General features: G+C 39.0%; 1 protein-coding gene across 2 annotated transcripts; it reads right to left on the bottom strand.

The window, feature by feature from the left end:
• Positions 1-1,810: 1,810 nt before the first annotated feature.
• On the bottom strand, positions 1,811-14,476 carry LOC115736119 (disease resistance protein RUN1-like). Of its 2 annotated transcripts, none has more exons than XM_048277612.1 (9): positions 14,335-14,476; positions 13,565-14,173; positions 11,419-12,553; positions 10,535-10,816; positions 7,492-9,362; positions 5,634-6,771; positions 4,810-5,091; positions 3,883-4,132; positions 1,811-2,375 (listed from the first exon to the last, which is right to left on the bottom strand). In XM_048277612.1, the coding sequence occupies exons 1-9, from the start codon at positions 14,391-14,393 to the stop codon at positions 2,362-2,364; spliced, it is 5,640 nt and encodes a 1,879-aa protein (XP_048133569.1). In that variant the 5' UTR covers positions 14,394-14,476; the 3' UTR covers positions 1,811-2,361. The 2 variants fall into 2 exon arrangements, with proteins under 2 accessions (XP_048133569.1, XP_048133570.1); XM_048277613.1 differs by having other exon boundaries at positions 1,811-2,369.
• Between the last annotated feature and the right edge of the window lie 514 nt (positions 14,477-14,990).

Below are 14,990 nucleotides of genomic sequence, written 5' to 3'. Positions count from 1 at the left end.
GCTTTCGTAAGGCACGCGATATAAGGATATCAAATTGGTAAACTAATTGGCCCACTTCTACACCAAGATTCGGTTCCGCGCTCCTCGATTTGAATAAATTTAAGATGCTCTAAAAAGATTACTGTTTTTTTTCTTATGACTATAAGAATTGCCTGTAAATCAAAGTTAAGTCATGCATGCACTGATTTTTTTTTTTTTTATTTCACTTGCCCGCCCATTCATAACTGAGAGTTGATCCAAGCGTGGGGTGAGGTTGGGCTTCACAAGAAGCAAAGACTTTGGGCAAAAAGAGATCATTCAGAGCGCTTGTCTTGATTTATGGATTCTTTCTACGTAATTATACGTTGGGCATAAAAATCTCATTCTTATTACGTTATGTTTGCATTTTGGAAAAATACTTAAACTTAATCATAACTCATCTGAACAACAGGGCCTAAATGCGAACTTTTCATTGATTGCTCTGTGGTTCATGTATCATGAAAGCACCATAGAAGAGCCAAACTTGGAGCTTAATTACGTAGAACTTCTAAAAGTTTGTCAAAATGTGCGATAATCCATGTCCTTATTATCGCTTAGTGTCGCATGATATGACTTTCTGGATACTCGATTTTGCGCTTGCTCGGAGATGTGGTTATTGATGGAACAAGATGGTGTATAAGTGAACGTTATTACCGACTGTATGAGAAAAACAGTCAGCAATAGGAGTTAAGAACTATTGAGGAAAAAAACATTTCTTAACACTGCACTAATTCCATTGTGGATTAATTTGATCGGAAACTTTTGAGTTCATAAAACAACACGACTCAAACACAGCAGCAATCTAAAATTGAATAGGTCCTCAACCAGAAAAGAAGAAAAGAATTACGTGACATTAATTAGTGGCTTCATTCATTGTTAATCTTGCATTATCTTGTTATCTTCCACAAGATGGAAGTATCTATCTTTTTCCGGTCAATAACTTTCCTCCTGATATAGGATGAAAAGCAAGTAAGTAGATGTAATATAGTAGTAATCATTAATTTCTTCGGATGAAAAGTATGTTTGATTAGTTTTTATATGGTAAAGAAAACTTGTGGTATATATGTAATTAATAGCTTTTCCACGAATCTCAACAATAAGTTTTAACAGGTAATTGAAGAGTAATATAACACTAATTGATTACATTATGTCGGAACTTGCCAACTTGGCAAGCTGACGTGACTTTCGACTTGGTGCTAATGCGAACCTCCGTCGCATACGGCACTTCGGCAAATGTTAATGGTCGATGCGAGCATCTTGTGCAAATTGATATTTTTGCTTCAACTATTTTGAGCGTGCTGGTATGCGCTTGTGGATAACTTATAGGTGGAAATTTTTATTTTGGGTTGATCATAGTATTGAATATACCTTTATCATAAAAATTGGCCGAATTATATATGTGACGAGTGTGCAATCTTTTTGATAAAATGGCAATCACCACCCAAAACAAGAAGTAAAGAAGGAGCGAAGAAGATGGAATATTTGAACGAGCATATCTTTTTATCTTTAGTAATCCGCCGGTGCTCATTAGGGAATAGAAACTTACGGCTCCATTCTTGTGGGCCGGGCCGCGTTAGTTTTGTCGTGTGTCAGTTTGAATTACTCACAATTACAGTGGATAAAAGGATGGTTGGAAATGCCACAGAAGAATCAAACTTCTATGAGTACATCCAAAGGTGAGATCCCTGTTATTGCTTACTGTAGTATGATATGATTCTCCTGGATACTTGTTTTTGTACTTGTTCTGGCATTTGGTCATCGATGGGTACTTGTTCTGGCATTTGGTCATCGATGGACTAAAATGGCATATAATTGCCAAAGTTCTAAACATCCAAAAGCACTAGGAAGCATGCAGTAATTCAAGTTCTTACACATGAACAACTTGGTTTCACACTTCATGCTAATCTTTCACCCCCAAAAAAAAAAAAGTAACAAGCATTAGATTCGAAAACATAAAGAACACCGTCCTACAGAAATTTATTACTTGGAAATGCAAGCTCCTTTCTATTGTTGCAAAGCGCCTGTGTAAAGACTGACGTTTCAAAGCTCATCTATTTTCTGGAACCGCTGCAAAGACAAGAGTCAAACCTTCACTAATCCTCCATTAAAGCATGGGAGTTCATTGATACCCCTCGTTCATATATACTCGAATTGTCAACCCATATCGTTACTCAACGAAATATTCAGATCCTCCGAACAATCAAACGCAGAATGCAATTGAACAGAGCTTTATTGCCTACAAAGCAGAACCCTTCTTCTTCTCTTTGACTAAACCAAAACAAGGCTTGAGGAGTTAACGTCTAACAAAGGCCACGCTCTCAAAACCTCCAGTAACCTTATCAACTAGTTCTCCCTTCCTGCGACGATACACAGGTGAAGGACAGTTCATTATGGTCGGATGAACAGAAAGTAACTAGATACAAAATGACAACCTAACTGTCGGTTTGATGTCTCAAACGTGTAACCAGAGAGTTCCCCTGGATGTGATCTTTAAACTATAGACACCAACTTCTGTGAACATAATATGCAAACGAAAACTTAATGCTTGTATGACTCCAGCGGTCAAGTATTAGCACCCATTAATCTACAGCAACACCAAATTTTCTCCGGATATTGCTGGTTTGAAGAAATCAAGATGCTCTAGAATTGAGGAACCAATGCAAAGTAGCTATTCTTGATGAAATGGATGATACTGGACCCACCTACCAAACTTGAGGAGATAATTTATCTTTAACAAAATTTAAAATCCAAGGATCTATCGGAGAATAACGTGTCGATCACTACAGAAAATAATAGGTAGTATCAGATGCGGGTTCTAAGCAAAATCTTGAGAAAACAGGCACATTCTTGCAAGCTGCTCTTAGGGATATTCTGAAGAAAATAAGTGAAATTGTTAGATTAACATATGATGAAAAGAGGTGCTCCTCTTTCGTTGAGCATTTCCTTCATCTTTACATTTAAACCAGGCACAGTTTTCATGTAAATAACAGTTAAAAAGAAAAAAACTCACATTAGTGGGATAAAAATATCTCCTATTTCTACTAACCCTAACAAGTGCACGAACTATTGCTAAATAGACAAAACAAATTCCATCACCAAATAGTTTCGTCCACACAAGCTAATTTGGCATCTGATGTGGCTAATAGCATGGACGTGTACAATAGATAAGTCACTAAAACAAACGTCAGCTAGACAAAACGAAGCAGTTTCTCGCGAATCAATCATTGGACTTCTAAACTAATGACTTTTTTTTTTTTTTTGATGACCGAGGTTCCGCGCGGCCGGCGAGCTTTGCTCAACATAGCGGTGGAGCACGACTAGTCCTCGGGAGGGGCTAGCGCAGGAGCCCACCACCACGACCCCCCACTTAAGACACCGGCGTCGAGGAGTTTTGAACTCAGGACCTCTCGTGAAAGGAACCGAACTCAAACCAACTCGGCCACCGATCGGTGGGTAACTAATGACTTGTTTGTTTCGACGAAAGAGAGAAAAATGAGTAACTCCGAAATGGAAGAGTTAGGCTTCTCGAATCGAGTTTGTTTTGCCTCGTATCGAATATCAATGGCCCAAACCGACTATTGGGAGCGAATTCATTAAGTTGAACGGATGGAAAACTTAACAGTGAATTCCTCAAGTAGAAAATCATGATTTTTTTTGGGTCATTTAAAAAGGGAGATTTTTTTGGTGTCGTGCGTACAAGTTCATGCATCTTTCGGGAATGGCCTTCAAGCTAGTAGAACACTCGTGCTAGATATAAAATATCCTCATATTTTTTTCTCTTTTTTTTATATTAATTCTATATGGTGTTTTAAGTCAATTGAATGGCCTATATTTGTCCTAATTAATCGAAATGGAATCAATTACCTGTTAGATGTGGGGGCATGATAATATCCGTCTGCAGAGAACGAACTTCTTCCGGCAACTCATCAAGCGATATACACCCATCCAAATTCAAAGTTCTAAGGCCTGTTAGCTCTCTGATGGAGCTGTCAATTGCAGTTAACTTGACACACTGTGCAAGAATTAACGTCTCCAAAGTTGAGAAGTTAGAGAAGTTAGGTGTCCTTCTCAACTGTCTGCAGCCTGTCAAATCTAGAACCTTCAATCTATCCATCTGCAGAAAAAGAAGTAGTTGAAGTTAAAAAAAGAAAAGAAAAAGAACAGTAAAAGTAGAATAATTTGGATTTATTATGCAGTTCGTTTCCACAGCTACCACCATAATACAAACAAATGAACAACTATTAAACTCGGCTATTGATTCACCTCAATCAAGTATTATGAAGTTCAGGCTCACCTTCATTCTAGCACTCAACTTACGTATTTCAAATGAACTTGTGAGCAATGCATTTAGGCCGTTCAAGTTGATTGATACCAATCTCAAGCTTTTTTCCAATTGATTTCTCTATTATTAATCTTGAGTCAAATTTTACGTTAACCAAATCATATATGATGCATATTGAAGCAAAATATTGCTGGCTTTTACTGGATTTTCAACATTTCCAAAACTTAACAACTTCCAGAACTGCAAGACCAATGTTATAACCCAGACGAAGCATTTTTTTATGTGCGAGATAAGCGTGGTTTACGTTGATAGATAAAAAGATAGCGAAAGTTACTTATGCAAAATATATTATTAACTCAGACAAGATGAGGAATGCATGCAACCATTATATCTATCATATGAGGTGATCATAGAAGGAAGTACACCACATATTTTGATTCAATCATTGCCTCATTCGTCATGAATGAGGTGAGGACAAAAAGAAGTATATAGAGTAAGGCATATTGTACCTTCATTTGGCTCCATCCACCCCAGTCATCTTCAATATTGCTATGCGAAAGGTCGAGCACGAGCAACTTATTAAAGTGAAAGTTGTACGCATGGAAAGTCACTTGCCATGGTTGCCAAGAAAGCCATATTAGTTTGAAAAGAAGATTCTTGAAATTGCCTGAAAAATCAAGGCCTTTCACTCGAAGGAACTTCAGATTGGGTAGAGCAGCTAATTCTTCAGATGCAATGATGTTGCTCCATATATCGGAAGTCAGGCTTAGTGCTTTAACATGTTCATTTCTCTGCCAAGAGAGACTCGAGATTAACTGAGTGCACAACACTTTCACAAAGCTATATAGAAAGGAAGCATATAGACACTTATCACACCATTAACGAAAAATTTTGAGCTTCCATTTGAAGCTATCTTATGAATCATTTCTTCGTTTCCCATGTTCTGCTTTTCAAGAAAAATGATCAGCATACCAAATTCCAATCTTCATAGTTTTTCGTCTTTTTATTTTGTAATAGTGTTTGAAAGTAATTTAAAGATTCTTCAAACAGATAGCTTCCTGCTGACATTGCTAGGATGGCACATGAAACGGCGGTACTGTTGCTTCAGAATTTCCAGAAATCTATCTTCTATCCTACATAATCTAGAAAATACAGCTAACTGTTAGGCAATGTATCTCTACGCCAATTTACAAGACCTTTTCATCCCAATGTTTGAGAGCGAGCTATCTCACTGCCAAGACAAATCAGAAGTTAAACAAAGTCAACTATAAAATAAAAGAGAAAAGAGGTTTTCCTTCCAAATTGAAAAAATGTGACATACTCTTTCACTTACCTCTCTTCTCCTCAATAGACGTATAGCATCGTCATGAGCCCACACCCTACTGTGACGATATTCTTTCCAGGTGATGATCCGTCCTAGGTAACGCAACATGGCGTGCATCCATAACTTATTATCTCTAATTTGTATCAAGGACCGTTGGCTGAGGATAGGAATTTCACTTTGAGGATTGTAACTATGGTCTTCCCACATGATGAATGGATATTTTTTGTCCTCGTTGGAGAAAAAACAAGCAATATCCAGAAAAATTTCTTTTTGGTTATCATCCAAACCTGCGTAACCTATCATCAATGCACCGTAAGCATCTCCGATAGGAAGTTTACGTAACTGATCCAACGTGTCTATCCATAGCTCTCTTTTATCACCACGTGACTCCAGTTGAGAGCAGTGGCAATAAAGATATGAACCTATCACCTCGCAAAACAAAGGATGCCCAGGCCAAGTCACGACAATGTCCTTTGCAAGATGATCGTATTCTTCTGTGGGAGGGTCTCCTTTGAATGCGTGACGACGAAATAACTCAAGTGCTTGACTATCATCCCTTGCTCGAAGTTCATAAGTCAAAATTCCTTCGGTTTGATTTCGGTTCTCTTGACTGGATGATTCAACTTGGGTCTCTAGGATATCTCTGTTTCTAGTTGTGATAATGATTCTGCTGCCAGAACCAAACCAATCGGATTTTCCAGCTAGATTTTTGAGTTCTTCTCTCCCGTATAGCTCATCTAGAACAATGAGGACTTTTCTAGATTCACACACTCTCTTGATCTTATTCATCCCAGCTTCAATGTCCTCAATTTGGCCAGCAATCGCAGAACCCACAAAACCCGTTATTAACTTTTTCTGCAAGTTTCTAAGACCAAATGGTGATGATTCTCCAATGTCGCCGAGGAAACAAGCACCGTCAAAGTGAGAAAGTAAACGGTTGAACACAACCTTCGCATGCGTTGTTTTACCTATACCACCCACTCCCCATATTGCAACGAATCGTACACCACCGGAGTTGACATCCAACGACTCTATTAGAGCATCTACGTCAGGAAGAATTCCAACCACACATTCAGGCTCATCCACTCTCTTGGCATTAAGCTTACAGAGTACCTCCTCAACAATCAAGTCCATCAGTTCTCCGTCGCTGCAGCAGAGCACGAAATTTTCGTTCATCAATGACATGGAAGGACAGGGTATAAACATCTTCTAGATATGACGATCTCTGGATCTCTACGGACCATATGGTTAAATAAGTCGACCAAGTCCGTTCATATGGATGGGAAATTAGGCGTTGGAGCAAAACTAAAAAAAGCACAACATTTTTGTTTTTGTTTTTTTTTTAAGTAAAACTGTTCTGTTATTTTCTAAGAAACAACTTTTGTTTTTGGCGAAAAAAGGAGAACACACTCGAAAAGTTGGCTATTTTGATAAACGGTAAGAATAAAAATGAAAACCGTTAAAAATGTTGAGATTTACGTTGTCATTGGGACTTCAAGTGATAACTATATAAGATAATTTCCAAATATTCCCTAAAAGTAATAGAAAATGAAAAAATTGTTATAACAATATCGTAATCATCCAAAAAAAAAAAAATTACAGTTTTGCTGACAGTATAAAACTTGCCGAGTTTCATTTTTCCCTCCTCATTTTCAAATCCCTACGCTTTCTTCACCTCAAATTTTTTCGCCCACCTAAAAACTCTTCCAAACATAGGGTAAATGTCTACTTGAATGTACTCGAGTATTTTCATGCAAAAGTATGCATAGCGGTGAATTTGAAATTGTTTGGTACCAAAGGTCAATTGAATGACTTATTAACTCATAACTCAGAAGCAAACTGTAGATAGTCGAAATAGAAGCATTACCTCTTAGTTTTCAAGTCGAACCACTTCATACCCGCGACTTCTCTTAGAGCCTTTTCCCATTCCTCCACTTCGTTGCCAAATTTCCCCCTGTGGTTAGCCAGGGCACTCTTGTACAAATCGCTTTCCAGCTTGACATCGTCAACCTCCACATCGTAGAAAATGGGCAGGATTTTTTTTGTGCCATTTGACTTTGACGTGCTTTCTACCATGTGGGCTAGTTCACGCAGACGCCACCTACTAGAAGCGTAGTTCTTAGATAAGAAGGGTATGTAGATAGCGAAGTCGTCTAGCGGAAACTCTTCACCAACTCCATCACTAGAGCTCGGTTCTTCATTGTCCCTAAAAACTGAAATTTGGTTAAGAACCAGGTTCTTTCGAAGGCAATCGACCATGCTATAACAAGCATCCGCTCCCGTAAAACTCAGGAACACCTGGTTCTTAGGTACTGTGTGGGAAAGCCAGGTCGAACTTGATACATCAATCAACCTTTTCAGGACAGTGCAACCCCATTTATCCAAATCCCTGCTTTCTATGCCCTCGATGGCTCTTATTTCCGGACAAGCTTCTACCTCAATGTGCTCAAGCTTATCTAACTTTGATAAGCCGGGTAACCTTGCTATCTGATCACAATGGCAAATACGGAAGTACACCAAGGATTCCAATTCTGACAAACCTTCAATCTCAACCAAACTTTCCAATCTGTTCAAGTCCAAGCGCTCAAGTTTTTTCAAGAGTCGTAGACCCAGTATTTTCTCGAGGGATTTGCATTTGCTTAGCGTCAATTCCTTCAAATGTATTAGGTCTTTAGAGACAGAGAAGCCTGACATTGGACATTCAATTACACATAGAACCGACAATCTTTCTAAGTTGGAAAGAGGTGGCAGTAGACTGATGCCCTTGAACTTCAAGGTTGACAAACCAGATGGAAGCGGATGGATCAGTCGCTCTTCTGGCGAATCGCTTGTCCAAGTTGGGCCAGGTTCCTCTGTTGAAGCGCTTAATCTAGACAATTCCAGATAATCTAAACTAACGAGGCTTGCAAAGTGAAGTGTAGATGGGAAGTGGCATGCTTGCAAGTGGAGGCGTGTCAAACTTGGGGGAAGATCTGGTACTTCTGGAAGGTGAATTGAACTCATTTCAAGTGTTTGGAGACTAGAGAGACAACCTCGCACGGTAGGGAACTCTGATACTTCAGTATATGATAAGTCCAAAATCCTCAAATGAGATAGCTTCCTTATTTCCTCTAGGTTTTCATCGGTCAAATCCAAACATTTCTTGGCATGCAACTCTTCAAGCATCTCCACATGTCCGATAGTACAAGGAAACTTTCTTATCACTGTGTAACTTACTCTGATCACTTTTAGTTTTTTTAGACATCCAATGGAATCGGGCAGTTCAACTATTCCCGACTTTGATAAATCCAACTCTTCTAAACATTTCATCTTTCCAATGGAGGATGGAAGCTTCGTTATCCCCACACAACGACGTAAAGATAAATGTTTAACTTTCACCAACCCTCCAATAGAGTTTGGAAGTTGACTGATTCCGGGGTGCTCATCTAATATCAAACGAGACAAAGAGTGAAGACTGCCGAATGTCTCCGGAAGCTTAAAGGGACGAATGTTTTGGGGCATGACAATCTCTGTCAAAGATTGCAAAGAACCGATTTCTCCGGGCAACTCCCCCAGAGAACTACACCCCTTGATATTCAAAGTTTTTAGGTGAATCAGCTTACCAATGGAGCTGTGAATTGTCGTTAACTTGACACACCGAGCAAGGATTAGCTTCTCCAAAGACATGAAGTTAGAGAAGTCAGGTGTCGTATTTAACCATACGCAACCCGTCAAATCTAGAACCTTCAACATATTCATCTGCAGGAAAAAGTGGAAGTAAAAAAAGTAGTAAGGAACATCAGCATATATGGTACTATTTTTAAGAAGCTTATTGTCCATAAGCGAATATTTAAGAAAGTACAAAGAACCATCCCACCTTTTATGTCCCTGCACATCCTTTATTTTCCAAAACCCGTGGTTTGCGCCTTACGAAATTACTCCATAACCTCGCTAGGAAAACACAAAAGTCTCTAATCCCCAGATCACCCCAAGTGTTTCACCACTCTCCGCCATTGGCCAACAGCACACCACCTTTGACCACAATTGTGATATTGCGTTTTTCATCTTTTTGACTTTGTCAAAAGTAGTGTTGAATTGTTTTTCGGACTTTGCTAGCATAACAGTATTCTATACCCTTTTTTAAAGGAAAAGAAAAGAGGAAAGTTGAGGTTCAGCCCTTTAAAAGGGAAAAGCTCACGCACGGACGAAAGGAGAAGGAAAGGGGAAAAAAAGAAAGAAAGAAAAGAAACTCCAGTACATTTGTTATTTACCCCAAACTGAACTATAAATTTGTATGAGATTTGATTTCATAAGGCTGTTAAGAACTAGATTCAATGTAGAGCTCGAGGCTTTGCTCATTAACTAGAGTTAGTTAAAAAAGTAAAAGTAATGTCATATGCATTCAATTTGCAGTTCAGTAATGCAATTACAAAGAAATACTTAAGTACTAAATTAGGCTAGTGAACCCCTTGAATCAAGTACTAGGAAGGTCAAGCTCACCTTGAATCAAATCGTCAACTTAGCTATGTCAAATAAGTGTTTGATCCTTTACGTCATTCAAGCTGTGTTACTAATCTCAAACTTAATACCAATTAACTCTTTTAGTATCGCTTGACTCAAACTTTACAATCATTCAAATCATATCTGATGCATACTGAAGCAAAATGACACTTACTTTTACTAGAACACACCAATTCCAAAGCCTAAGCAACTTTTATTTGGGACATAATTGTGTCTTACTTTGACATATAGAAAGATATTTAATGTTGATCTCAAAAATATATCCTACACTCATATGAGTACGGGAGCGCATGCAACCATTATATCAATCGTATGAAGTAAGAGCACAAAGAAGTGAAACATATATCTACCTTCCATCATCGCAAATGAAGTAACGACTAAAAAAGTATAAAAAGTAAGGCATTTAATACCTTCATTTGGGTCCACCCATTCCAGCCATCTTCAATATTGCTATTGGAAAGGTCGAGCACAAGCAATCTACTAAAGTGAAAGTTTTGTGCTTTGAAAGTGGTTCCCCGTGTTTGCCAAGAAAGCCATCTTAGCATCGAAAGATGGTTCTTGAAGTCGCCAGAAAAATCCAAGCCTTTTGCTTGAAGAAACCTCAGTTTTGGTAGAGCAGCTAATTCTTCATCTACCAAGTTGTGGCCATTGCCACTGGAAGTCAGGCTTATGGCTTCTACATCTTCATTTATCTGCCAACAAAGAATCGAGATTAATTGAGTTCACAGCATGTAGCCCTCTTACAGAACTATAGAGACAGGACGCATATGAACAATGGAAGACAATTTCTCCAACAAGGAACCTGCAATGGCACACGCCTTTTCCCAGCAAGTAGAATTCTATGTTTCGTTCACACCATTAACGAAACCTTTCAGCTTCTCTTTGAAGATAGCTTCTAAATCACTTCTCCATTTCCTGTTTTTTCTTTTTCGAGAAATATAATTATCATATCAATGCCAATCGACCTAGTTTTCTGTTTTCGCTGTAATTGTGTCTGAAAGTAATTTAAAAATTCCAATGGGATAGCACGTGAAAGGGTGATTTATTGTTTCAGAATTGTCAGAAAACTATTTTCCATTCTCTGGATCCTAGAAAACAAAGCTAACTATCAGGCAATCTATTTGGTGTCGCTTCACCAATATACAATACCTTTTCACCCAAATGTTTTGAGAGTGCTTTGTCACACTCTTAGGACAAACAGCAAGTTAAACCAATGTAACTATAAAATAAAAGAAAAAATTCAACAAGTTTCTCCTTCCAAAAAACAATTATGTGACATAATCTTCCATTTTACCTGTTTTCTCTTCAATAGTTCTACAACATCATCATGTTTCCACACCCTACTAAATTTGGGAGTATATTCTTCAAGGACGATATGCCTCCCCAAGTCTCGAACTTGGTCATGCATCCAAATCTTTTTACCCATAATTTTAATCAAGGACCGTTGTTGGAGGACACGAATTGCAGTGTGAGGACAGCACACACAACCATCCCACATAATAACTGGATATGTTTGTTCCTCGTTGGTAAAAAAGCAAGCAATGTCCAGAAATACTTCTTTGTCCTCCTTCCGCTTCAATCCATTATAACTGATCATTAATACTTTTCGGACATCATCAAAGCCACCTTGATCTAACATCTGCAACGTGTCTCCCAATAGCTTTTCTTGAATATCAGGTGCCTCCAGGGCAAAGTCTAGCCCAGAAATATGAGAACCTATCACTTGGACGGACAAAGGAAGCATACCCACTCTACGGACAATTTTCTCTGCTGAAAAAGCATGTTCTCTAGGAGAAACTCTTCCGAATGCATGCTTACAGAACAGCTCCAATGCTAGATGAAATTCCATTCTTTGAACTTCATAATCAAAAATTATTTTGGGTTCTTCATTGGATAATTCCACTTGAGTTGTCAAGACTTCTTTGTTTCTGGTGGTGAAGATGATCCTACTGCGTGAACCAAACCAATCATATTTTCCAGCCAGCTTTTCAAGTTGCTCTTTCTGGTCTAGATCATCCAGAACAATGAGTACATTTTTTTTACTCAACACTTTTTTGATCATCTCAATCCCACCACCATCTTTAATTTGGTCAGTAATGCCAGAACTGACATAATCTGATAAGAGCCTTTTCTGCAAATTTAAAGGACCACCAAGATGTTGCCATTGTACTCGAATGTCATGAAGGAAACTAAAGCCATCAAAGTGAAATCGTAATCTGTTGTACACATTTTTGGCAAGAGTTGTTTTTCCAATGCCTCCTAGGCCATGAATGCCAACATAACGTACACCATCAGAGCCAACATCCAATAATTTCATTATAGCTTGCACCTGAGCAATATCTTGAACCAAAATTTCAGGCTCCTTCACGTGTCCCGTATTAAGCTTACGGGAAATCACTTCAACAATTGAGTCAATTTCTTCTCCTTGACTGCAACAGAGCATGAAACATGATAGACTACAGGACTCTAGGAAACATGTAGATACATTATTCAGCTATTTCAACAATTTAAACCAATGGAAATTAAGCATTATGATAAGTTGAACTGGAAATATTTGCAGATGTGGTTTACAACAATTGACCAAGAGAAAAAGTGTCAGGAAAATTCCCCTTTGCCGATAAGATCCCATCCCTTTTTATACGCACAACCTCTACAAGAGCCTTCTTCCACCTAGACATGGGCACGGGCCGGTTTGGGCCTAGAACCTGCATGTGGAGTAACAGGAACAGGCCCGGCCCCTCACGGGCCGGTTACGGCTTAAAAAAATTTGGAACCGGCTGTTTCGAACCCCAAAAAAAAAAAAAAATCCAACGGCCCAAAATTGGGCCGAACCGGAACTCGGCCGGAACCGGGACCGCCCCTTCAAGGGCCGGTTCCGGTTCAAACATGGCCACGAACCGGAACCGCCGGTTCATGAGCCGGAACCGCCGGTTCACGGCCCGTGGCCGTGTCTACTTCCACCGCTTCAACTCATCAGGGCCCACATTCTTCTTGTCCGTAGGTAATCGCTTTTCCGTACAAATTGGTCTTGAGCTTAACATTACCTTTCCGTACAAAACATAAATATTGTTGGCTTTCCACATATATAGGTTCAATTTTTCCATGTTATAATTTCATTCCAATGCATCATAACAGGGAAATTCTGGAAAATCTTTTAAGCGTCCATTTTTTGGACACATGCATCGCCATTGCACTTTTCTATGTTAATGATGCACTTTTTTTTAGAAAAAAGATTCTGATCATGCCTTTGTCTAATTTTAAAATTGCAATACTCCTATTGATTCGACAACTTAACACGAGATTGTTAGTGTACAAAATTTTGTGATTACCATGACAGGGGAAACATACATAAAAGCTCATGATTTCGTAACATATATGATCAAGCAAAAGTTGGGATACCTTTCGTCCAATTATCCATAAAAAGTTGAGGAGAAATTTACCCTTTGCCTTGAAGTTCCCGTCCACGTATGCTGCCAACCGTTTGAAGGGCTGTTTCCCATTGCTGCACTCGAGAGGAGTCATACTTCCCCCTGCGCTTCAGACCAGACAAAGAAAGAAAAAAATTCTGCTTGTGCTCGCGCAAGGCCTTCTTGTACCGATTGGTTTTGAGCTTCACATCGTCGGGCTTCACGTCATAAAAAATGGGGATGATTTCCTTATTTCCATTTGATTTTGAATGGCATTCCACCATGCATTCTACCTCGCGGAGACACCATATACTGTCAGCAAAGTGTTGAGAGAAGATGGGTACATAAATCCGAGAATTCTTGACTGCATTCAAAAGCGCATCGATTTTTCCACCATCTTTGAGTTCCCTGTCGGCAAGGAAAACACGGATTCCTGCACGGACCATATCGCGGTGGAGGATACTAGTAAAGTTTAGATACGTGTCGCTTCCCTTGAAACTCAAAAACACATCGTAGTGTTCTCCAGACGCATCATCGGTTCTTGAGGTAGACTTCGAGCCCCTCTGTAAAGATGCATTGTCCGTTCTCGATGTCGACTCCGAGTCCCTCCTCCTCCTCGATTTCATGACTTGTCTCAGAGCCCTGCCAAAAATTTCAACTTCTAACCAGATCGAGACTTAAGAATAGGAACGTAATCGAACGAACAGGCTGAATTGCATCAAACATGCACAGGAGCAAATTTTCTTTGTTTGCGCGTTTTCTGCCAACAAGAGCTCGAACAGAAGTTGAATCAGAGCACTTACAGTCCTCCTACAATCGAAGCGAGGATGGTGATTAGAACCTGAGTTCCGTTGAATTCCATGTGTGTGCCGATCCTCTCAGCTGTATTCACTCAAAGAAGAGAAGCGTTCTGTAAAAGAAGCTAATTTGGAGGGTTCAGTGGAGGAAGATCGACTATAACTTCTCAAGGTGAAGAGGAGGAGGGAAAAGTCAAGGCAGGGAAGAAGAAGGGTAGTTTCCGGGAAAGAGAGGACCGACAGTATAATTCCTTTGTACGACACTGACGCTCAATCACTAGCATAAAGCATAATAAAATTAAAGCCATTAAGGGTCAAAAGATCTGTGCCCGACCCTGAATTCGTGTCATCATAATTTGAGCAGGAAATTTATCAATCGTGTTGCTGAGATAATTTTGAGCAGGAAATGTACGAATCGCACGATGCTTAGTTGCTGGGATAACTATCCGAAAAATCTTAGAACCTATTGTACTACACTCATTAAGTTCTAAATCTCTCAATTGTGTTATTTATTCCTAAATTATTTGATAATTTATTAATTTAGTCCTAAAATTTTCAACTGTATCGATTTAATCCTTTTTTTTTTTTAAGTTTAACACTCCATTACTAAATCCATTATTTGGATAATTAGTCGGAAGAACTGAATTGGCAAATCGATAAAA

This window comes from Rhodamnia argentea, chromosome 4 (assembly GCF_020921035.1).
Source record: "Rhodamnia argentea isolate NSW1041297 chromosome 4, ASM2092103v1, whole genome shotgun sequence".
In the NCBI taxonomy this organism is placed as follows: domain Eukaryota; kingdom Viridiplantae; phylum Streptophyta; class Magnoliopsida; order Myrtales; family Myrtaceae; genus Rhodamnia; species Rhodamnia argentea.
Note: the sequence above shows the minus strand (reverse complement) of the source record. Positions and strands in the feature narration are given on the sequence as shown.